This window comes from Gymnodraco acuticeps, unplaced genomic scaffold (assembly GCF_902827175.1).
Source record: "Gymnodraco acuticeps unplaced genomic scaffold, fGymAcu1.1, whole genome shotgun sequence".
Classification (NCBI taxonomy): Eukaryota; Metazoa; Chordata; class Actinopteri; order Perciformes; family Bathydraconidae; genus Gymnodraco; species Gymnodraco acuticeps.
Genome location: NW_022991180.1, coordinates 1,409,925 through 1,432,790, shown reverse-complemented (window position 1 = coordinate 1,432,790; position 22,866 = coordinate 1,409,925). Strand labels below are relative to the sequence as shown.

Sequence of the window (22,866 nt, the reverse complement as noted above, 5' to 3'; positions counted from 1 at the left end):
TTTTTTTTTATCTGTAAGAATTAGGGACATTTGGTCTGAATTCATGTATTTTCTTTGATTAAAAAGTCCCTGTAGAGGTGTTAAGAAATCCAGTTTTGGAATAAATGTATATATATGTTCGTTGTGACATTGGTCGTTGAAACACAGCTTAACTTTAAAAGCAAAAATACAAAGAAACTACTCTGAAGGAAATCAAGTTGAATGCCTTTATATACTGTCTACACTGCAGTATATAAACGCATACTGTCTACATGTTTAATATCCAGCCAAATAAATGGACACAAGTGAATGGCTCTGTTTTATTAACAGTAAGAAACATTGCAGATAGTGGAACAAATATAAAATACATGACAAATCCACAGAATATTAAACAAAAAATAAATAAAATAAAATGATGTTTTTTCTTTACAAAAATGACAAAGAACACTGATCAGATGACACATGTAGAATTTCAAAAATAAACATGTACCTAGCATTCACAGTCCCCTCATTTCATGTCTTTTGATACAATGGGGGGAGGGGGAAATCATGATTAGCGGCTTTGATTTTACAGACAGAAAAGCTCCAGAGTGGCAAGGCAGTCACTTCTCATATCAAAGTGATATCATTCCTGTCAAACCAATTGACATTTGATGCAGCCCCCCACTGCTTCTTCACTTCTTCTGTATGAAAAACGCCACAATCTGATGTGCAAAATAAGAGAAATCTTTCAGACAGCTACGTCTTTTTCTTTTCTTTTAATCAATGCCCTTGAATAGTCAACACGGGCACTTCGAGGCATTGAAAAAAAATGTACAGTACAGTATAGAGAGAACAAAATGAACGTATTCTGGTACCTAAATTCACTATTGCAAGAGCATCTAAGTACTAATACACTGCCTTTAAGTCATCTTGCTCTAGAACACAGACTATACGCTGAAGGGGAAATTAGAAAAATGGTTAGTCCCATAAAGAAAAGCAGCAAATGCAATGAAAGTGAGGTTAACCATATTGTCTCAACAGTATCATTACCTTGGAAATCCCCCTCCTTGGTGAAGAACAATGCAACGTTATACCCTGATATGAGCCGCATTACAAGCTAAATAGATAGAGTAGACAGGGGCTTATTTTCAAAGCTGTGTTCATTTCTACTCGCTGACGTTCCCCAAAACTTTCTTCAACAAAGAGTTCCTTAAAACCAATTCCAGTAGCTTTTTAGGTTTTGTGTGTATATACAGTAGGGCGTGATAAAAAACGTTGTAATGTGAGAATGTGCATTTTAAGTATTAAAAAGTAAAAGGTTTAAAATATCTACAATATCAGTATTTAAATATTATAAAATATTTAGTTGGAACCATGTTTGTTTTTTTCTCATCATTACTTATTTAAAAAAATCACCCGCAACTGTAAAAAGTAGAAAAAAGCCAATTGGAAATCATAGGGCACTTGAGTGGAAAGGGCACAGATTCTCAGAGGCAATGTCACATGGGCCAAAAACAAGATGGCAGCGATGATTAAACTAGTGTTTCATTAAAATAAATATGCTTTTTGAATGAAAATGATCTTGACATTCAGAGAAAGGGATGAACTGCAGAGGAATATGAGACGTATGAGATGAATTGCCATATTTTAAATTCAGATTCTCAGGTTTTTGCACAACACATTTCAAGATGGCTCCACTGTTTGAAAATAACACGACGTGTTAACTTTGGTAAGTGATTATTTAGCCTGAAAATGATCATTGGTTTCCCAAAGGCCGTTACTACTCTTGTGTAAAACTACCATTCAGTATTAGTAAGATCAACACAGACACCAACTTGCAGGAGGAAAGCTCTCAGCTCGGTCCTGTACATGCTACTGGAGGGACAATCTTGTTCTATTTGGGAGGAAAAGGAAGGGAGGGAAAGAGTAAAACATAATGAAAGAAGGAGAAACAGGGGGGCACAGATATTGGGAGGCACTACTTATTAGTCAGTCAGTTTCAGAGACGCATCAATGGACGGTTAGGGTTATCTTTTAGGCATAAAACATGTATGTTGGGGTCGGCTATAAGGCTGCTGACATATCCTTTGTATTGAACAAGAGCTTATAAAATCACTGCAGTGTTCCAGCATAGTGTAAATAAAACTTATTCTGCATAAGATGTTATGTTACAATGCATTCTGTTTGTCTGAAAGTACTGTAATAAAGTTGTTCTGTATATTATTTGAGGTTGAGGGGCGGCTACTATAGAGGAAGTGTTTTAAGGCATGTCCTTAGTGTAGGTGGGGTCCAGACACATGGAGAAGGCAAGAGGAGGAGAGAGACTGAACAGAGATGTGTCCACTGAGAGCAGCCAGGTAGCTTGAGGTTGTCCTGTGAGCAATAACAGCTGAAAGGATCCTCCAAATCACTCATGGGTGAATTTCCATATGAGGGTGTATCCATGTTGCATCGGTTTGGGTTACAGTCAGCTGAAGCACTTCATTTCCGGACAGGTCTGGTGAAACTTGAACTAAATTGTGTTTGTGTTATATTCCTGGAGTGGTTAAGTCAGCTGAATGGCAACTGTTTGAATGTTTCTTTGTTGTTCTGATAACTAGCCGCTTTCACTCCAAATCAAAAGTTTATTCACATGACATTGAAACTTCACTTCTGTGCGATGGCCTCCTCTCCGCTCGGCCTCATGCGGTTGAAGGGCCGCCCCCCGACCGCCGTCAGACTGAGACTCAGGCCGGGGTCTCGAGCCGTCTCCTCTGTGATGGCAGAGGAGACCTGGACCCTGGCAGAGGCTCCGGGCCCCGGGAGGGTCTCCAGCAGGGACTCTTTGGCTGGGGGAGCAGACCCCGGGCTGGTGGCAGTTGTTTTGGCCGTTAGGGGCTTGGTGGGAGTCGTGGGGTTGGTCAGGCCCAGGCTGGCCAGAGCATCCAGGGTCCCATCAGGGTCCACCATCACATTGATCACTGGGACAGAAACAGAGAGAAGATTAAAGTGTGTCTAGTGATTGAAGTGTTTTGAAAATTAAGCTCTTGGTTTGTATTTGAATTCCCTAAAACATGTTTTGCCTAGTTTTTGAGTGTTAATTGTTAGTTCTATAGTTATTGCTTTTTTACATTATTGAGAAATACTTCAGATTGGAAGCAAAGTGTTCAAAGCTTTAGTTTTAGTTTTGCTTCTTTCTGTCTTCATTAACTATGCCCTCACTATGGAGTTCAAATAAATAAATAAAACCATGCATCTTATCACATAAATGTAAACGACGTCTTGTTAAAGTGTGTAGTCGTTAAGCTAAATTCACAAATGTTATTAGTACTGGTGGGATTATGTTTGTGTTTTTACTAGTGCTGTCAAAATTATCGCGTTAACGGCGGTAATTAATTTTTTTAATTAATTGCGTTAAAATATTTAACGCATTTAACGCATGTGCAGAATGGCCCGCCCCATACGTGCCACCAGTGGCAGCGCCAGGGTATGGCTGGGGTAGTCTACACCCATACCAAGAAATGGCTTAGCCCCACCTTGAACAATGATGTTAAAGTAAGCAAAATAAAGTCTGCCAACTCGCGCGGAGTAAATTGCACAGACAGCAGTTAGTAAGATTGATTTCAGTAGCCACGGTTTTGAAAACTTTTGTCACGTAGCGATCGTCTTCTCAATAGAACATCTTTGATAATGGCGTGGTGTTGTTGCAGGAAGTCCCGACGGAGAATACTTTTGCTGTAGTACAGGGGTGCACATAACTGGTACGCAGGTTATGTGCGTAATCTGAAATGCGTACTTGTGTCACAAAGTGCATTTGCGTACCGACGTACTTGTGAAGCTTTTCCAGAAGGCGGTTAGATCACCAGACGACAGAGTCGGTCTCCGTGTGCACAGACAGGGCTGCTGTTAACGTCGGTCTGTACAACGAAATTGTGCCAAAACTACGCCAACCCGTGGCGGAGGGAGACTCCCCCCTTCACTGGAGAACTGCGCTAAAACAGCTGATCACAACGTTCACACTCTGTGGTCACGAAGTACTCCACTAGCCGCCGCCCCCCCCCCCCCCCCCCCCCTGTCGACTTTCCTGAAGTACTCCCCCGTTGATAGAAATCAACACGTAATGAATTAAGACCCCACGGTTTGATGATTGATAGGTGTGTGGGTTGTCTTTCATTTTGACACGCAGAAAAATGTTATAATAAACATAGATACTGTATGTTAAATGGATATATCCGCCTTCTTTCATTTATCTTTCCATTCCCACAACAATATGCATAAATAAATGGCATATTTTGGACATAGTTCGAATGGTGATTAATCATGATTAATTAATTTTTAAGCTGTGATTAATCTGATTAAAATTTGTAATCGTTTGACAGCCCTAGTTTTTACCTTGAAGCTGCTTCTCAACTCTCCTCAATTCCAACAGAATTGAGGAGAACTCCTACAGAGAGGAAGAAAGAAAACAAGTCAATTATTATGAGTCAATACAACTGCACTTCCGTCAGCAAATAATACTCAGAGACTCAGATTCTGTACCTTGTTGGTGGTTTTCAGCATTGGTATCTCACTCTCTGTCCGCAGTTTACTCTCAATTTCGTCCCAGTTCCTGTCCTTATCTTTAAACAAAATCCTGAAGAAAAAACACAATATTGTTTTTTCACAGTGGATAGACAGAGCAACACAACGGCACACTGACTGATCAATACACTATTAAATACTCCCAGCAGTTATAATATCACAACGTATAATTACCTGATTTTTCCTGCTGTTTTGTCGATGGAGTGCCTGATCTTAGTGGACAGCTGGGAAACTGAGTTGAGCAGCAGGCTGTCCAACACGGCCTGGAGACACAGAGGAAAGCAAGTTTAACAATCTGAACGCGACTGCAGAAAGCCGCCATGTTGGTATATTTTTGATGTCCTGTGATGCGTCTCACCTCCTCTCGGTTCCAGGTGCGTCTCCTCAGCGCTCGGGGCTCCAGAGTGTCAGGGGCCCGGGGGCGGAGCTCCACTGGCTTACCGTTGATCTCTGGAGCCTTATTGGTTGAAATCACAGGCGGGATCTTCCTGAAGTTCAGGCTCTCATCAAACACCCGATCCACCAACTGGGCAAGGACCGGGAGAGATGTAGAAATACAATTGAAAAACATAAAGATATTTCTTGGATTTTTATCCCAGCTTTATTTATTTTAGTTTGTTTCGTTTTAGTTGATTAAAATCAGGTTTTTAAGAAAGGAAAGAAACGTGAACTCTGTCAGAGAGAACGCTAAATCTTTAATTGTAAAGGTCGAAAATTCAGATCAAATCCCATAGTTAGTTAGTTATTAAGTTAGTTGGTTAGTTGGTTATTAAGTTAGTTGGTTAGTTGGTTATTAAGTTAGTTGGTTATTAAGTTAGTTAGTTATTACGTTAGTTGGTTATTAAGTTAGTTAGTTATTAAGTTAGTTAGTAAGTTAGTTGGTTAGTTAGTTATTAAGTTAGTTGGTTAGTTGGTTATTAAGTTAGTTGGTTATTAAGTTAGTTAGTTATTACGTTAGTTGGTTATTAAGTTAGTTAGTTATTAAGTTAGTTAGTAAGTTAGTTGGTTATTAAGTTAGTTATTAAGTTAGTTAGTAAGTTAGTTGGTTAGTTAATTAGGTAGTTGGTTATTAAGTTAGTTATTAAGTTATTTGGTTATTGAGTTAGTTGGTTAGTTAGTTAGTTATTAAGTTAGTTAGTAAGTTAGTTAGTTATTAAGTTAGTTCATTATTAAGTTAGTTGGTTAGTTAGTTGGTTATTAAGTTAGTTAGTAAGTTAGTTAGTTAGTTATTAAGTTAGTTGGTTATTAAGTTAGTTAGTTATTAAGTTAGTTGGTGAGTTAGTTGGTTATTAAGTTAGTTATTAAGTTAGTTGGTTAGTTAATTAGGTAGTTGGTTATTAAGTTAGTTATTAAGTTAGTTAGTTATTAAGTTAGTTGGTTAGTTGGTTGGTTATTAAGTTAGTTAGTAAGTTAGTTAGTTGGTTAGTTGGTTGGTTATTAAGTTAGTTAGTAAGTTAGTTAGTTATTAAGTAGTTGGTTAGTAAGTTGGTTATTAAGTTAGTTAGTTATTAAGTTAGTTGGTTAGTTGGTTGGTTATTAAGTTAGTTAGTAAGTTAGTTAGTTATTAAGTTAGTTAGTTATTAAGTTAGTTAGTTATTAAGTTATTTGGTTATTGAGTTAGTTAGTTAGTTATTAAGTTAGTTGGTTATTAAGTTGGTTATTAAGTTAGTTAGTTATTAAGTTAGTTGGTTGGTTATTAAGTTAGTTAGTAAGTTAGTTAGTTATTAAGTTAGTTGGTTAGTAAGTTGGTTATTAAGTTAGTTGGTTATTAAGTTAGTTAGTTATTAAGTTATTTGGTTATTGAGTTAGTTAGTTAGTTAGTTATTAAGTTAGTTGGTTAGTAAGTTGGTTATTAAGTTAGTTAGTTATTAAGTTATTTGGTTATTGAGTTAGTTAGTTAGTTATTAAGTTAGTTGGTTAGTAAGTTGGTTATAGTGGTATAGTTGTTAGGTTATTAAGTTAGTTGGTTAGTTGGTTTTGTTAGTTAGTAAGTAAGTAGTAAGAAATATAAAGAAAGAAGTGAGGTAAGTATGTAAAGCAATAATTAGCAAATATAATAAAGGAATGAAAGTGAAGCAAATGGTAGTGTAAAAAAGAATACCCTCTCTTGGCAATGAATAGCAACAAAGCAACAGGGCCAGTTTTACCCAAGCAACTCAGGAGAGAGGTGGCAGAGGCGCAATGAAAGCAGGCATTGATGAAGAAGAGGAACAGGCACCTTTCTCATGCCTCCTCCTGTATGTCCGGCTGCGTGGGCCGTGCAGGGCCTACCTCTTCCCGCAGTGTCGATGGCTGATCCCGGGGTGGTGGCGGCGGTGGTCTGACCGTGGTGCTGGGTGCAGCTTGCCGGAGGAGCTGACGGAGTCGATCTCGCCCGCCACGTCGTGGATCTCACGCGCTAAGATGGCCAGGTCCTTAGCCAGGTCCTGGCTGATCCTACGCACACAGGGGAACAACCTGTTAACCATCAGACAGATGAAGGAGTTCTTTAGACATCGATGGGAAGACATGCAACATGCAATCACAACAACACATACAGTAGGATAAGAGCTATGCCATTAAAGGAATATTAAATAATTTTTTAGGATACAGAAATGGAGCAATTTCTTAAATTAAGAGTCATGTTTAACAACAGCAAAACTATACAAAAATAACTGTTTATAACTCACACATGCAACCTTTGCAATACAACCCGCGTCTTAAAAAATCGAACCGTATGCTGAATACTTCCCAAAACGTGTTTTTTTTTTATCTTAACAATAAACACTATTTGCACGGACGAATAAAACGCCACCGAAGCGTGAAGATGTTCATGCAGAGGTGTATTATAAAGAAAGGTTTAAGCAAAAAAGCATTCGTTCGTTCGGTAGAGAGCATACTACTCTGATATAGTATTACTGCAGTGAAGTATTCCAGGTAACCATGGTAAGCTTCTGATGTACAAATGGCCATTTAAGGGGTTATCTTTTATCCTTTAAGAGGAGCTATTATTACACTTTGCATTACAATATCATATTAAAACCGTACATAGATTCACGAGACATGAAATTATTTGGTCGGTTAAAAGATCAGTACCTTGCGATCTCCTCGCTGTGTGCGGTCCAGTCCTTGATGTACTCCTCCTGCTCTCTCATGCGGTGTTTCATCACTACTCCGCCCGGCCCCGTCACCACGCTGGAGCCGGGGCTGCTGGTGCTGAGTCTGGAGCTGCGGTGGGGGGTCAGGTGGTGAGGGCGCATGTGGGAGCGTCCTCCGTGCTTCGGGGAGTTCCTGTTGGAGCCAAACTCTTCCTCTGAGGTGGAGCCGTACTCCGGAGGCAGACGTTTCCACCGGCTGCTGCTGGCCACTGTGGAGGGAGTGAAGGGAAATACATTCAGTCAGCGTTCATTGTAGTGTTCTATTACATAATGTGCTATTCATGAAGTTAATAAATGAGCTTGGAAACATGAGAAGCTTTGATACTGAGGCAGCCTCCAATTTATCAAGCTTTTATTGACAGTAAAGCTGAAGAAGAGTAGGGACATTTTTCAATAATTGACTAAACAAATGTAGATATTCTTGATTTTACAAAGATAAAAAAAGACATACATCCTGAACATCCTTCTTTATTTAAAGTCTTATTAAGGGGTTGTCAGTCATTACGATTGGTGAAGCAAAACATTTGATTTATTGTGTATCTTAGTTTGTTAAGTTGATGTTATTGGACAGCTACAGATGTGCTGTTTCGCAATGATTAAACCACACTGAAAACAACAGAACAAGCAGCAGCCCACTATCTAAATGATCCTCAATGCAGGCAGCAACACACACATCCAACAAGGTACGTAAGACCTTGTCAAAGCCAGGGTTACGTTCAGCTCATTAAAGAAAAGTCACACACCAGCTGCACCATGATGAGACAGCACCATGCTCTGTCAGTCTCTCAAGGGTAACATGGGACAAAGTGGAAGTGCTATGAATGCAAATCCCCACAGGGTGGAGCACTTTCCCGAAACCATTCACCTATGGGTATTGAAGTTTGAGCTCCCATGTTAAAGTCGTTTTACGTGTAAGTAGAGCATTTGATCTTCAGCATCATCACAGCATCACTTGATGAATGTCAGGGGACACACAGAGTTAACAAGGCAACATATGCCAGAGCTGGGTCATCTTACTTCACTCACTGAAATGTCTTTATGTGTGGTGTCACTACTAACTATATTTAAATGTTCATCTGGTGAATGATTTCTATTTAGTTTCAAGATTTAAATCTGCAAAAAAAACAAGAAAACGGTCTTTATTTCCAAACAAAGGACTTGGAAGTCATTGACAGAAGTGAGTGGCTTCTATTGATGAGACCCGGGTCTGACACACACACACACACATACACGAACACACACACTGTCTAATGAAGGCTCTACATTGTGGTACAGTACCCATCAGCTCCTCCTCTGCATCACCGCCCTCAGGATCGGGCTGAGAGCTCTCTGGACGATGACAACCACAACACAGTGGAAATGTTTACAGACAAATGTTGACACACTGATGACACAAAATGAGGTACAGAATGCAATTGAGTTCACTTGTTGGACTTGAACCTTCAACTACTTTTGTTTTGCAAAGAAACACCTATTAAAGTAATATAATAAGAAACGTTTTTCTATACCTGATCATTTTAATTTCCTTCTACTTTATGCTAATAGTTTAATTCAGAGGCAGTTATTCTACCTTATACTCCAATACGCATCTGATCTTAAGTGACTTTGAATATTTAGATTCAGATTAATGATACAAAATATATTCAACAAATAATTGATCATGTATCATTTGTTATTAAAATGATATGTTACTGATCCGTTGGTCAAATTCATAAGCTACCTGGGTTATAGTATGTATCACAGAAAGCTTATTATCAACATAATTAAGAAAATGTTTGATGCTAAGACTCTTTTTATTTTACCTCAGGAAAGTTTTGAATGCAGGAATTTTACTTAATAATGTGGTTTTGATATTTTAAGTAAAATGTCTAAATACTTTTATCCACCATTAATGAGGAAACCAGAATGAAGCAGAAATGAGGCGTGGTGTTGTCGTGCTCACCTGTGGGCGAGCAGTACCCTGCTGCATTGGTCTTGGTCTTGGTCTCATTCAGTTTGGACACGCTATTGGCTCTCATCCTGGGCGTCAGTCTGCTTTCAGTTGGTGTTGACGAGCGGAGCCCCAGACGCAGAGCGGTCTCTGCTGACAGGCGGGGTGAAGAGGTGGAGCTCCGGCTCACCAGACACTCTGAGTCACTGCGGGCCGAGATGGAGCCCAGACGGGTCCGCCGGGGCTGAGCCAGCATGTCGAATCGCGACAATCCTTTCCGTCCAGATGGAGGCTTAGAGGTGGAGCTGGTGGTGGACACTTCAGAGGCTACGGACGCCCTGTCTGCGTCAGCCAGGTCCGTGTCGGAGGTGTCCCCCAGCCGGGCGCGGCGCAGGAGGGAGGCTCTGGTGGGCCGCGGCTGAGGCAGGGCGGCCTGCTTGCTCATGGAGGAGGAGGTGGCGGACTGCACAGAGCTCCTGGTTTTGGACATTCCACTGGTGGAGGTTTTATTGAATTTGGAATTGAGAACATCATCCGAGGCACGTCCGTGTGCTGAGCGCCCCATAGGTCCAGAGTACGTCTCCTGGTCTGAGGAGAGGATGTCAGAGATGGGGAAGGAGGACGTCTGGTCGTCATCAGTGAGATCCACGGAAGGCTGCCGGGCTCTGGAGGACGGCTGAACGGAGCGCCGTGCATCAGTCCGGCCGGTCGACTCTGTAGTTCTCGTTTTAGTCTTCCTCTCCAAGCGGTCACGGGCACTCGCGGTGGTGGTGCTGGTCTTGGACGCTGTGCTAATGGTGCTCTTCTCCCGGTGCATGCTGCTGAAGGAGCGCCGTTTGTGATCGCCACCGCCTTTTCTCTCCGCCTCTCCGGCCACATGGCTAGTTGTGCTGGCCGTGTCAACATCTGACTCAGGGGAGATGGATTCAGTCCGATTGTGGGCAGAACTTTTACTACTTTTGTGGTCTGTTTTATTTTCATCCCTGAGTTTGGCCTCCAGGAACGCCATGACAGCTTCAGTGTCCTTCAGCAGCGTGGCGGTGTCCATGCTGCCCACGGAGTCGCTGCGTTCGCGCCCGCCGCCTCTGTTGATGCGGGGGATGAGCTCTGTAGGGACATTAGCGCTGGGTTTCTCAATTGTGAAGCTGCCTTGGCGCACCAGAGGTTTCCCAGACTTCTCTCCTCCTTCTCCTGACCCTGATCCTCCTCCTTTCCTCTCCTCTGACCTCTTCCTCCGCTCAGTGCTGCCAGAGGACCGGAGAGAAGCCTTGGATGGCGAGGACGTGGAGCTCTGTTTACGTTTACCGGTCATCTCAGCGTCCCTCATGGGGCTCGGGGACTCCCCGTCTCCCTTGTTTTCTTTTTCCTGGGGTTCAGTGTCTTGTTTCTCCCCAATCTCGGACCTTAGACCAAGAGCTTTGGCGCTGGATTTAGCCCGGGGGTCATCCACGGGGAGCTGGGGGAGGGTCCTGCGCTTACGGTCGGTCAGACTGGAGGAGGATTCACCTCGGCTGAGGGATGCACCGGACCCAAAGGCATCAGTGACTGGAAAGAAAGGACAAACTTAACTGAGTTTCAAGATTTTCTTCAATAAAAGTAACTTCAAGTGATTCCAATTGCTGCTTTATGATGTACATGCTTTAAAAGTGACTATGTACCTCTCTCTTTGTGGAGGAAGGCGGCTGTTTCTGCTCCTGAGCCCTCCGGGTCTGTCCTGGTGTGATTGGCAGCTAGACTGGCCCACTCAGAGACCCAGCTCGAGTCGCCAGTGAGAGCCTGAGGGGACACGAGAGAGGAGGGTGGGGCGACAGGAGAGTAGGACACAGGAGTGAGGGAAAAAAGAGCATTTCAGTCAATAAGTGGTTGCACAAAACATACATCTCGAGTTACATTTTTGTGTTGATCCAAAATATATAACATGATGATGGAAATGATTTAGTTTGGGGAAATGAAGGGTGGGGTATAAAGAAAAGTTAGGAGACTGCCTGTGTGCCAAAGAAACCCCACTGGGTTAAAAGTCCTTTTACTTGGAAATAGATATCTATCTAGCTAAATTGCATAAAAGACTTAGAAATGCTCATTCGCTGTGTCTCCTCCTATGAAATTGCCTGGAGGCCAACTTGTCTTTCCACATCTTAGTATGATCTAGGTCAGTCTCTGGGAGGACAAGCCTACTCCCAAGAAGAGGCAAGGGGAGTGGAGGGGTTAAGACACGGGAGGGACTGTGACTCACATTATGAAACTCTTTTATACTACACTGGCCTGAGAGGAAGGAATGGGAATTGATTAGATTTCAATTGTTATAGATTCCCCTTATTGATCCCTGGTAAATTGCTTGGTGAAATAAGAGTAAATAGCTTTTGTTAGCGCCTTAACATTGAGCGGTTCTCTCTCTGCAATTGAAACATGTGCGTAGGTGTTACGTCACTGTACATGCACAGCTGTCGGAGAGCATCAATAAGAGGAATCGATTGTTGCGGTGGAATGCAATTACAAGGAAAGCCACAACTTGGAACTGATACTGTGAGGCATAATGAGACACTTGAGAGCGAGAGGTCATTGTGTACACTTGGGTTTAACTAATCAAAACAAGTAATGAGTCCCAACATCAATGTTGTACTAATGGACACTCGGGTATAGGTGAATATATGAGGAGAGGTAGAGAAAGGCAGACAGGGAAAGAGAGAAAATAGTGGTTAATGAAATGTTACTTCTAAGAAAAAAAAACTAGGAACAGGAATGTAAAAAATACACAACAAAGAAAAATACACTGTACGGTTTTCTACCTCTTTCCCCGTCTCTCCTGTCTCCTTTCCTTTATCTTCTCCCTTCAGGTCTGACAGAAGAGAGGAGTCCTGGTTCTGCTGCACACCAAACACCTAGAAACATTACAGAAAATCAGAAGCGAACAAAAGCTGACAATATGGCGTAAGATGGACATTTCCAGTATAATATATGCAAATCTTAAGGCATTATGTGTTATCATACTTTCCAATTAATCTTTATTCGGTATCCCTCTAAAAGCTGTAGCACACTTGAATTTAAATCATCTCATGATATAATAAACATTATGATAATATTATTCTAGAGTTGATGCTGTTGAATTAAAGCACCGATCTGCACTCGATAGTTTAGTACCATGGCAACGAACAGAAATCTCACACACACACACACACTTGACAAAAGAGAACGAGAGCGGACGGACTGGGAGCAGTGTGCCAATTAGTGTGTCAGTTAATTACAGGAATTAGCACAACAACACTTCCAGTTTTCAATGTAATGCACTCAGACTATAACAGTGACTAGAAATATACCCCACTCATTATAATCACTGCTCCTAAGATAACATCTGTGTAGTACACTTAAAGAGACATGAGCCTCTTTAAGAAGACATAATGCATAGATTAAATCAAGGCTATATAATAAATCTTTATTGGCAACAGTACATTTTTTAACTTTTTAATGTTATTTTATTTCTATTTCTACTTCTGAAATATATTGGAATGTTTATTTTCTGTGTCTTCGCTTCTCTTATGCTGCTGCAACGCAAACATTTCCCAAATTGGGATCAATAAAGTACCTATCTATCTATCTATCTATCCATCCATCCATCCATCCATCCATCTATCCATCTATCCATCCATCTATCTATCCATCTATCTATCCATCTATCCATCCATCCATCCATCCATCCATCCATCCATCTATCCATCTATCCATCCATCCATCCATCTATCTATCCATCTATCCATCCATCCATCCATCCATCCATCCATCCATCTAGCCATCTATCCATCCATCCATCCATCCATCTATCCATCCATCCATCCATCCATCTATATAAAAAAAAAAGTCCTAACTGGAATCTTGAACGTGGCAATTAAAGCCGAGGGAACTTCTGACTATTTTAATTGATAGCTTTTTCCTCCCAAAAAAAACCATAACACCATCTCTCCCTTAAGTGTAGCTTTGTCTCTTTCAGACATGTTTTCTGTGACCATAAGACATTGCTGCACCACAGTATAGAAACAGATGGTGGTGTTTCTGCCTCCCTGGAGCATCGTTTAATGAAACGGTGCAGTGCTTGATGATGCAAACCTCCACGGGCTATTACAGAAGCATTAGGTGTACCAATGGGACATGAGAGGATCGAGTGGTGGTCAAGCGAGGCAACTGAGAGAAGATAGCTTTGTTTTAGCGGCAACAACACAGACCAGTCTCAAAGGACTTGCTAACCCTGAAAGTGCCAACGCTGCAGATAATATAGAGACGATTAACCTTGCTCTGGGGTTTGTGCTTAGTCCAAGTGTTCTCTATGGAGTAACTGCAGAGTACGTTGAAATTATGCCGTTGTAATTCTACCGGCTACTTATACAGTCAGAAATAAGCAAAGGCTCTACGGAAGATATTTATGATTTAGCTAGGGACATGAGGGATCTAAACTTAATGAAGTCAGAGTAAAAAATAAATAGTTCTCCAAATAACCCCCACTTCAACTTGCAAACTTTATGCAATTCACTCAAACAAAGTATCTCCACAGCTCTTCTCCGAGCCTGAGATTTAAAATGAGTTGCATTGTGTTGCTGTATTTTTGTGGAACAGCATTAAAAAAGACAATCTACCTAGAGAGTGTGGCAAACTAAAGTGTATTGTATTTTATATCCACATGAGGGGCAATGTTTTCAGATAATTACCCAGCTCTATGCAGTTTACAGCTTAAAGGTCACCTATCTTGCTATTTTTAGGCAATAGCATAGATCTATACAAATATATAAAAAACATGTCTATGAAGTGTTTTGCTCAAAATACCAAACAGATGAGATCACCCATTCTAGCCATGCCTCATATCCCTCCATTTCACTTCCTGTTTCAAAAGTGCTGATTTTGGGTATAAAGCATTAAAAAAAAAAAAGAAATTGACAAAAAAAAAAAAAAGAGGAGGGGGCTGAGCTCATGCGGACCCGGCAGCTAGCTGATAGCAACGTTTCTGATAGGGCCGTGGGTCCACATTTCCGATATTACGTCATATCGGACGCAAATCTGGATCAGCTCCGTTGTAGCCCCGTTTTTAGAGATTTGGGTACGGAGGAAAAGAGAGAGGGTTTTATTTTCTGACGCTGCGTGAGTTCCCTGACACACCGGGGACACATGTTTATGTATAAAAGACATACAAATTTGCATTTAGGTCCCCTTTAAATAAGTGTTCTCAATTATCCAACTATTAATTAATGAATTCAAGAAAGAAAAATCATAAAGTGTGATTATATTAAAGTGACATTAGTATACATCTGCATAATGGGTAATGAGATTTAATGTGAATTGTAGGTTTTTGCACTATATGCACAGCTGACGGTCAATAAATTGCATTCTTTTAATCACAAACTGTTGTTTTAAAAGCATTTACTCATAATAAAAATGTCCTTTTTAAGCACAAGAAAAGTAACAGTTGTTGCTAATATCTCGGAACGTTCCTACCTTGTCTATCATGCGCCTGGCCTCCTCTTCTTCTGCGTTCCTGTTCTCCAGTTCTATAGTGTAGGTCCCCTTATCGCTGTGGTCGTCCTCTGCCTCCCCTTCAGCAGCTGCCCCCCCCCCTCCCCACCACCGAAGCGTCCTCACTGGGGCTCGTGGGGCTTCCTGTTGCCAGCCCGGTACTGACCGAGCAGCGCCCGATACTCAGGTCCTCTGACCTCTGCTTGAGAAGGACGCGGGCAGCCGTAGGGGCGCCAGCAGTCACTGTGGCTGACAGCGGAGCGGGGACCTTACCTACAAGAAGAGAGAACAAATAAAGCAAAAAAAATGACATACAGACATTTTGGGCTTTTTTGGGGCTGTCAAACGTTATATGATGTCATAACAATAGTTTTCATTTAATAAAAACAACCCCTGATTAAAGATTTACTGCAACTTCAGCAGATTAAAGCTTGACTTCAGTTTTTGAAATACTTAAAACGAAACATGATGTAGCCTTTAAAATGTCTTTAACTTAATGTATCTCTTTTAAATTGTACTTACTCACAGAGCACGTTCTCTAAGAACGGACAAATCTTTATAGAAGAGTCACAATATATATTAGCCATGATGATTTAATACCTGAGTCAGAGGTTGTGGAGGCAGAAGTAGAAATGCTGAACACCTTGGGGTGAGAGGGAGGCTGGGGAAACAGGGCCTCCCCGCCAGCTCCTATCCCCTGCAGAGGTGCAGTCTGGGAAAATGAATACGAACGGCGCTTGCGAGGGTTTTCCTCGTCGTATAACTCGATCATGAAGGAAGTGCGGCTGCCACCTGTTCTGGCTACGCTCGTTGTGATGTTTCCACCTCCGGTTCCCGCGAGGCCGTGCACTGCTTTTAGGCGTTCCTCCAGGGCGGAGCGGCGGTTTGCAAAACGTAGACCCAGTCCATTCTCTGAGTCACTCTGGGTCCCATCATCATGCTTGCTGTCTATTAGGACACACAAAAGGAGGAGATATTCATTTTTCTGTCTTATATATATATATCAGTTAGATCCGTTTGCTTCTCTTGGAATTGCTGACTTTTACTGTAACCTAAACCAATAACCAAGGGGATGTTATATTTACTAGATTGCTCAAATATAAATCATACTATACATACACAGCAGTAACATAGCGACATATAACAGCTGTTTTGACCATTTTACAAAGATACAGTAGCTATAGCAACTTCAGTAACAAACAAAGTCTCTGAGAGGCTGAGGTCGGCCCTGGTTTCCTCTGTCAGAAGCGATCAAAAATGAATGCTGGGATCCAAAAATGCGTTGAACAAAATCGTACTTTAATGGAATTTATCAATTTATTATAACGTGCAAACATTTATATTTTTAGACGGATACAGCTATGAAGAGGTTGTGGTCTACAGCGACCTTCTCACTCTCTCACACAGGTGATTATATCTACTATAAGTACCGCCCATAACCATGTGACCCAACTAATCCAACCCATAATTTATAAAAAGATAATATTATAATAAAGAAAGACCAATGCCAAAACATAAACAGTCAAAAACCAACAGAACTCCCCAACCTCTGACATCCATGGCTCCTACAATAGCAGTATTGTGCAATGTGCAGAACAACAATGTGTGTGGCTAATCAGATGTCCACTCAAATCAAGCCAAGAAGAAGAAAAAGGTCCCATAAAAGTCCCGTATAAACCACAGAGAAAAACAACATCTTCTTGAAAGCAGATCCATACCTCAACAAGAAACAAATGTTAACTAACCATTCCAGTCTTAATGACTTACACACTTTCATCTGAGGCCTGCATCTAATCATTCAATTATCTCAACAAACCCTAAGCTCCCAGGGCCCGGTTTACCTACCACATAACTGCCATTTCTACATTTTGATCAGTCTGGGTCCAATCAGCATGTCCTCTCAGTTTTATGCGAAGGCAGACAGTGTGCCACGCTAATCCAGACATGCCACCCACATGGTTACTGGCCCTGCCTACTGCCAGCGAGAGAGCGGGAAGGGGGAGGGGACGAGGAGACCATGGAGGGGGAGGCAGAGCTGGATGAGAGTGTGTGTGGGAGGGGGGGAAAGGGCTTCAGGGATGGAGGAGTAAGGAGACTGTGAAAGAAAAGGGGGAAGGAGGATAAGGATGGGGGAAGAAGAAAAGAGGAGGGTGGATAGGAAAGGAGAAGAACTGGATTAAGTGGGAATTCCTCACTGGAGGAGTCTCGGGATGTAGTGTATTGCCACTAGAGTTGACAGCCACTTACTCAATCATCCAGTCATTTAACAAGCCAACAGTCAGTCAGAGTCTCAGAGAGGAGGAATCACCACATGACCACGGAAAACACGCTTCCTTCAGACACAACGTTTCAAACTCATCCCAAAGGTTTGTGTTTAGCATCATTGTGTTTTCTGTATACATCTGATCTTCCCTGAAAGTCAAAGTATGGATAGTACTTAACTGTATATGATTGGATTGACATTGGACCTAGAATTGGCATGGTGCAACATTGGTCCAACTTAGACAAGATGATGCATCAGGGGGGACTCCGGTGACTTTAGAGGATCGGATTACTCGTTACAGTACGTACTGCTCAACCTGTAAAATAAGTTGTATAAAGTCCTCTGAAGCTCTATAGGAGATGTCACAGTGACGTGATGAAGGGTTATCTCTGGGAGGCTGTGGCGCAGTGGCCTAGTGCGTTGGTGTTCGGATCAGCGGGGTTAGGGTTCAAACCCCACTGCAGTCAGCATGTCGTTGTGTCCCTGGGCAAGACCCTTCACCCCAAATTGCTCCTGTGGGGATTGCCCACAGTATTGAGTATGTAAGTCGATTTGGATAAAAGCGTCTAACAAGTGACATCTAATGTAATGTAAAATATCTCGATTCGGTCTTGGGAACTTGAGATCTACACCGAAATGTTGCTCTACAAATTGGACGGATTAGTATGAAAGACAGGAAGAAGCTAATTAGCATGGGAACTGTAGGATCCAAGCTTTGGGAGCATATTACAAACTAACTGTAATGATATCTCAGGCTCTGCGGCTTACTTGTTCTAATATGTCTCACACACACTGTGGATTTACGGTATCACAATAGCTTTGTGGCCTCGGGCATATTTCTGAGTCTGCAGCTCATTTGTGACATTCCACATGCCGCCTGTCTTTTGTCACTCTTTGAAATGTAATACAGCATACATTTCATTCAAAAGAAGAAAAAAAACTCCGAAATAAGACAGGAAAGAGCATTAGGGTAGCTTAAGCAGATGAGCAGATAGTGTGACACAGAGGCAGGGCTTCATGCTGTGTGTCCGGACAAAGAAGCCGTTGGCAGGGCAGTGGAGAACAGAGGTATCTGTGAGAGGCCGGCACTCTGCCCCGCTCGCCCCGACATGACTCACAGGGGAGCTGGACTCTGTCTCCGCTACAGGCCACACACACACACACACACACACACACACACACACACACACACACACACACACACACACACACACACACACACACACACACACACACACACACACACACACACACACACACACACAACTATCAGACACAAGAATGCATTTAGTTCACATGCATGCAAAGCCACAGACAAGCAAACATGCAACCTTTATTGCATACACAGAGTTGTGTTGTATCATTACACACAATGCAGTAATATGCAGACAGATTTGTAACTCTTATGTATCTGTGAAGCATTAACATGTACTGCAAATTAATACTAATGCACCAATGTACTGAAAATTAATCAACATAAAAAACATTAAAAAAAAGATAATTCAGATCGCACATTCAAAGCCTTTTACTGATCACAATCGTATCTCATTGGTATGGAACATGCACGTATGTTACCATAATAAACACATGACAGCTCATATTCCAAAATGGATACCAATATCAGACAGTATGAAGATGTATTCTTGTAAATCGTCCTTCTAGCAGCAAAAGAAAGACTCACCTTGATGCTTACAATCGGAAGCTTTGGCTCAGATGTCTCCTCTCTCAATTACTTTGCTAAACCTCTGCCTAGTAACTCTACGACACACCCTTGACAACACCACACATGCTTCACCGCTTGTCGGCAAATCAGCGCTGAGCATTTCTCAAACACAGAAACAACGCATTTCAGCCACACACACAACGCTAGCAGCACGTGCTTCACACACCCTCCGTCAGCGCTGAAACGCTTTTCTTCCACACTCACACAGACGCAAAGAGATGTTCGCTGCTAGATTTAGCTATCTGTAATTGTATGTCTGTGTCGTCTCTTATTCCTGCCATCATTTCCATCTTTGTTACTATAACAACTATCTACCAAAAGCTGTTCTCTCTGTCTTTTGCCACCTCCCTTTCCGCTTTTACTGCAGTCCAGGCAACAAGCCTCCTCTGCCTTTCTTTGTCCAATCACCTTTGCTGTCACGCCTCGAATGCTGCTCTCAGCGTAACATTAGGGTTCTCCTGCCTTCCTCACCCTCGCAGCCATCTCCCCACCGTACCTGTTTTTGCACAGCTCACATGTCCCCTGCCAGCATCAATGGGCAGCGTTCCATCCAGCTGTCCACCTGCCCTCTATCCCTCCCTCTTCTCCTCCTCACTCAGCCCACATTTCCACCACCTTTTTTCTCTCTGTCCCTGCAGTAATTTCCTCCCATAATCATTTCAAAACCACAGTCCGTCCTTGCTATTGCTGTCCATCTTTTCCTACATGTACTGAAATACCAAGGGTCAGTTTATCAAGTATCAATCCGTCACAGCTTCAGTTGGAAACACTGCAGTCCCAAAGTCAGCGAGACAGTCAGTTAGCAACATACTCATCCATCAGGTGAACCCTGCTGTCAGCCAGTTGACATGCATGCAGTTCTAACTCCATCTAATGAATTAGTTTTCCTGTCTTTCACTCCTGCTTCACAGATTTCCATTTTCATCAGCTTCTGTCTGCTGCTCCCTTCCCCCACACATGTCAACAACACATAAATTGGCCTGCATTTAATTAACTCATGACCAGCATGTAGTCAACCCCACACTAGCATCAAACATAAAGTCGATTTACCGGCAGACTAGAGACTAGCAAAGCTTCACCTTGCATGGCACATTATCACAGAAACTCCACGGCAGACGGAGCCTACTCAGCAATTGATAAATGTAGCAATAAACGCAGAGAAAAATGAAGTCACAGACATTTCTAAACTTACTCCAAGAATGCATAGCAACAAGCCCACAGAGGTAAACAGAGAGGATTTAGATATCATATATATAGATATATATATAAAAACGAAAGCTTGTAAGGCTTGCCATGAAGTAGTATTTGCGTAGAGTATGTCATGTATTTCAGCCTATGTATCTTTATTATTACTTTTTGTTTTGTTACTTCCCATTGTAAAGCGTCCTTGGGTTTCGTGAAAGGCGCTATATAAATTGAAATTATTATTATTATTATTATTATGTGCTCTTCACTGGATAATATCTCTTTGAATGGGGCTGTACTTTGCTACTCATGCTAAGCTTCATCATTGGATATCAGATGAGAAGATTGGGGTTTACATGTTTCTGTCTGCTAGCTAATCCCTTGGCTTGGTTACCACTGCCAAAAAACACTGATCCTAACAAAGAACAACCCCGGCTTCAAATAGCTGGAAAAGACAAATCTAAAAATAACAAAGAAAAATAGGTTTACTGCAAAGCTAAGTTGATTGGTTCTATTGGACAATGTTACGGCCCGTCCACACGGCGGCGTGCGTTGAAGCTTCAACGCTTCTGCCCATTCACTTTGAATGGGGTGACGTCACGCTTTGCCGAACTGCATTGTGGGAGCGTCGCTTCGCTTTGCTCGCTTCAAAAGTTGAGCAATGTTCAACTTTTGAAGCTTCGACGGAAGCGTCAGCTAATCTAATCATATGCCAGTACAAGCTCTAGCCAATCAAACCGCGTGCTTGTGTGTCCGGGGCGGGAGATTCATGTGATTGGTTGTTGGTCGAGTTTCAGACACGCCCGCCGGCAAGCTTCAACGCACGCCGCCGTGTGGACGCTGCGTTAGTGTACCCTAAAGAGCTGCCTGAATAGCTGTAGAGTATGTCTCAGTATACACTATGTATAAACTATATTAAAGGTTGTGTTTCAGTAGGTTCTAAATATCAATTTTGTTTGTGTTATTAGATTTTTTTATTAGAATTGGAGCTGTTCGTTCATACCTATAGTTTTATGGTGTAAAACGTAGTATTGATTCATGTATTATTTATTGAATTGGTGGCTTAAAGGTCACCTACATCAACATGTGTCCCCTCTGTGGAAAGAGATTCTGAAAGTTTCAGGAAAAATGATTCTCTCACTTTTTGTCCTGATCCATTTATATAAAAACCTGTCTGAAAATGAGCTGATCAGATTTTGGCCACTTTATGATGTCATAAGGATGTCTTGGCTTGTGTAACCATTAGCCAATCACCAACCAAGGTAACCCCCCCCCAATCTCCTCCTAGAGCACCATTGTGTTCTTTGTAACCAAATATCTCTCAGAGGGGCGTGGGGAGGGGCTCCTTATTTTCATCTAAAGTAACAGACAGAGAATCAGCACTTTGGAAACAGGGCTGAAACAGAGGGGATTATGGGATGCTGCAATGATCTGTTTGGTATTTGGAGCCAAACACTTCAGAGACATGTTTTGTATATATCTGAGACCTATAATATATTGATGAAAAACAGTATAATAGGGGACCTTTAATATGTTTTTCGCAATATGCCAGTAGAGAACAAGATAATCGTACAACAAATATGTTTAAACAATTGACACCTGTAGAAATGTAAAAAGAAAGCAATCTGTACCTTTGAGCCTCTTGAGATAGACCGGCACATCGCTCTTGATGCTCTTGATGCTCTTGCTGTCGTCCTCCGTGGACTCGCTGCGCACCAGAGTCGGGTCGTTCTGGGCCAGCCAATCAGCCACCTTGCTCTCTGAGGCCATCATGGCGGCTTGCAGCGTGCTTAAGTCCCTCCCTGAAGCTCCCCCACTTCCTGCTCCACTCTTCTTGGAGCGAGACCTGTGGTGGTCGGGTGTGAACTTTGACACGTGGTCTTTAATGGTGACTTTCCCTGGAGAAGTGCTGTCAAACTCTATGGTGAAGGAGGCGTGACCTTGAGCTGTGGAGCAGAACGTTGTGTCAGTCACAGATCCTATTCAGACCTGGCATTAACTTGTGTCTTCTGTGATCCGATTGGAAAACATTTATGACTGTGACTTCTTGGCTTAATCAAATGATGAAAATATACAGTCGAAATCTGCTCATGGTTTCTGTTTCAGAATGATTGCTTCTCTGTTTGTGCATGACAAACATTGGCCACTTCCTTTTTTCTGTTGTGTATCAATTATCTTATACAACACATTTATAACAAAGGTCACCCTGACAGAACTCAAATGAGTAATAATGAATCTGTAAATATGTTAAAGGTCCCATGTCATGGCCATTTCTACTGATCATAATTCCATTGTTGAGGTCTACTAAAATAAATGTATATTGTACAATTTTCCAAACTCACATTGGTTTCTCATACAGCATCTCTGTATGTGTGTTCACTCTCTGTCCTAAACGGCTTGTTGGAGCTCCTGCCCCCCCCCCCCCCCTCCCGGTGAGCCCAGTGGCCGTCTGCGAGACAGCGAGACACAGCGAAACCCAGCCTGAAACACACACACACCCGCAGCCTGGCTGGGAGTTTGTGTGTGTGCCCAGGCTGAGTTCCACGGTGTCTCGGTGTCTCGCTGACCCCACACCAGCGAGCCTCGCAACGTCCCGCCGAGTGTGTGTGTGTGA

The 22,866-nt window shown here is 42.2% G+C and overlaps 1 protein-coding gene across 1 annotated transcript in view; it reads right to left on the bottom strand.

Annotated features, from left to right (window-relative positions):
• Positions 1–285: 285 nt before the first annotated feature.
• cep170aa (centrosomal protein 170Aa) overlaps positions 286–22,866 on the bottom strand; it is a 48,349-nt gene continuing 25,768 nt past the window's right edge. The window contains 19 exon segments of the mRNA XM_034237887.1: positions 286–2,921; positions 4,333–4,384; positions 4,480–4,573; positions 4,696–4,784; positions 4,880–5,047; positions 6,740–6,751; positions 6,754–6,801; positions 6,803–6,841; positions 6,844–6,864; positions 6,867–6,978; positions 7,597–7,867; positions 8,937–8,987; positions 9,601–11,133; positions 11,247–11,364; positions 12,375–12,467; positions 15,064–15,168; positions 15,170–15,354; positions 15,682–16,029; positions 21,884–22,198. Coding sequence (XP_034093778.1) covers positions 2,608–2,921; positions 4,333–4,384; positions 4,480–4,573; positions 4,696–4,784; positions 4,880–5,047; positions 6,740–6,751; positions 6,754–6,801; positions 6,803–6,841; positions 6,844–6,864; positions 6,867–6,978; positions 7,597–7,867; positions 8,937–8,987; positions 9,601–11,133; positions 11,247–11,364; positions 12,375–12,467; positions 15,064–15,168; positions 15,170–15,354; positions 15,682–16,029; positions 21,884–22,198 — 3,968 coding nt within the window. The 3' untranslated portion in view covers positions 286–2,607.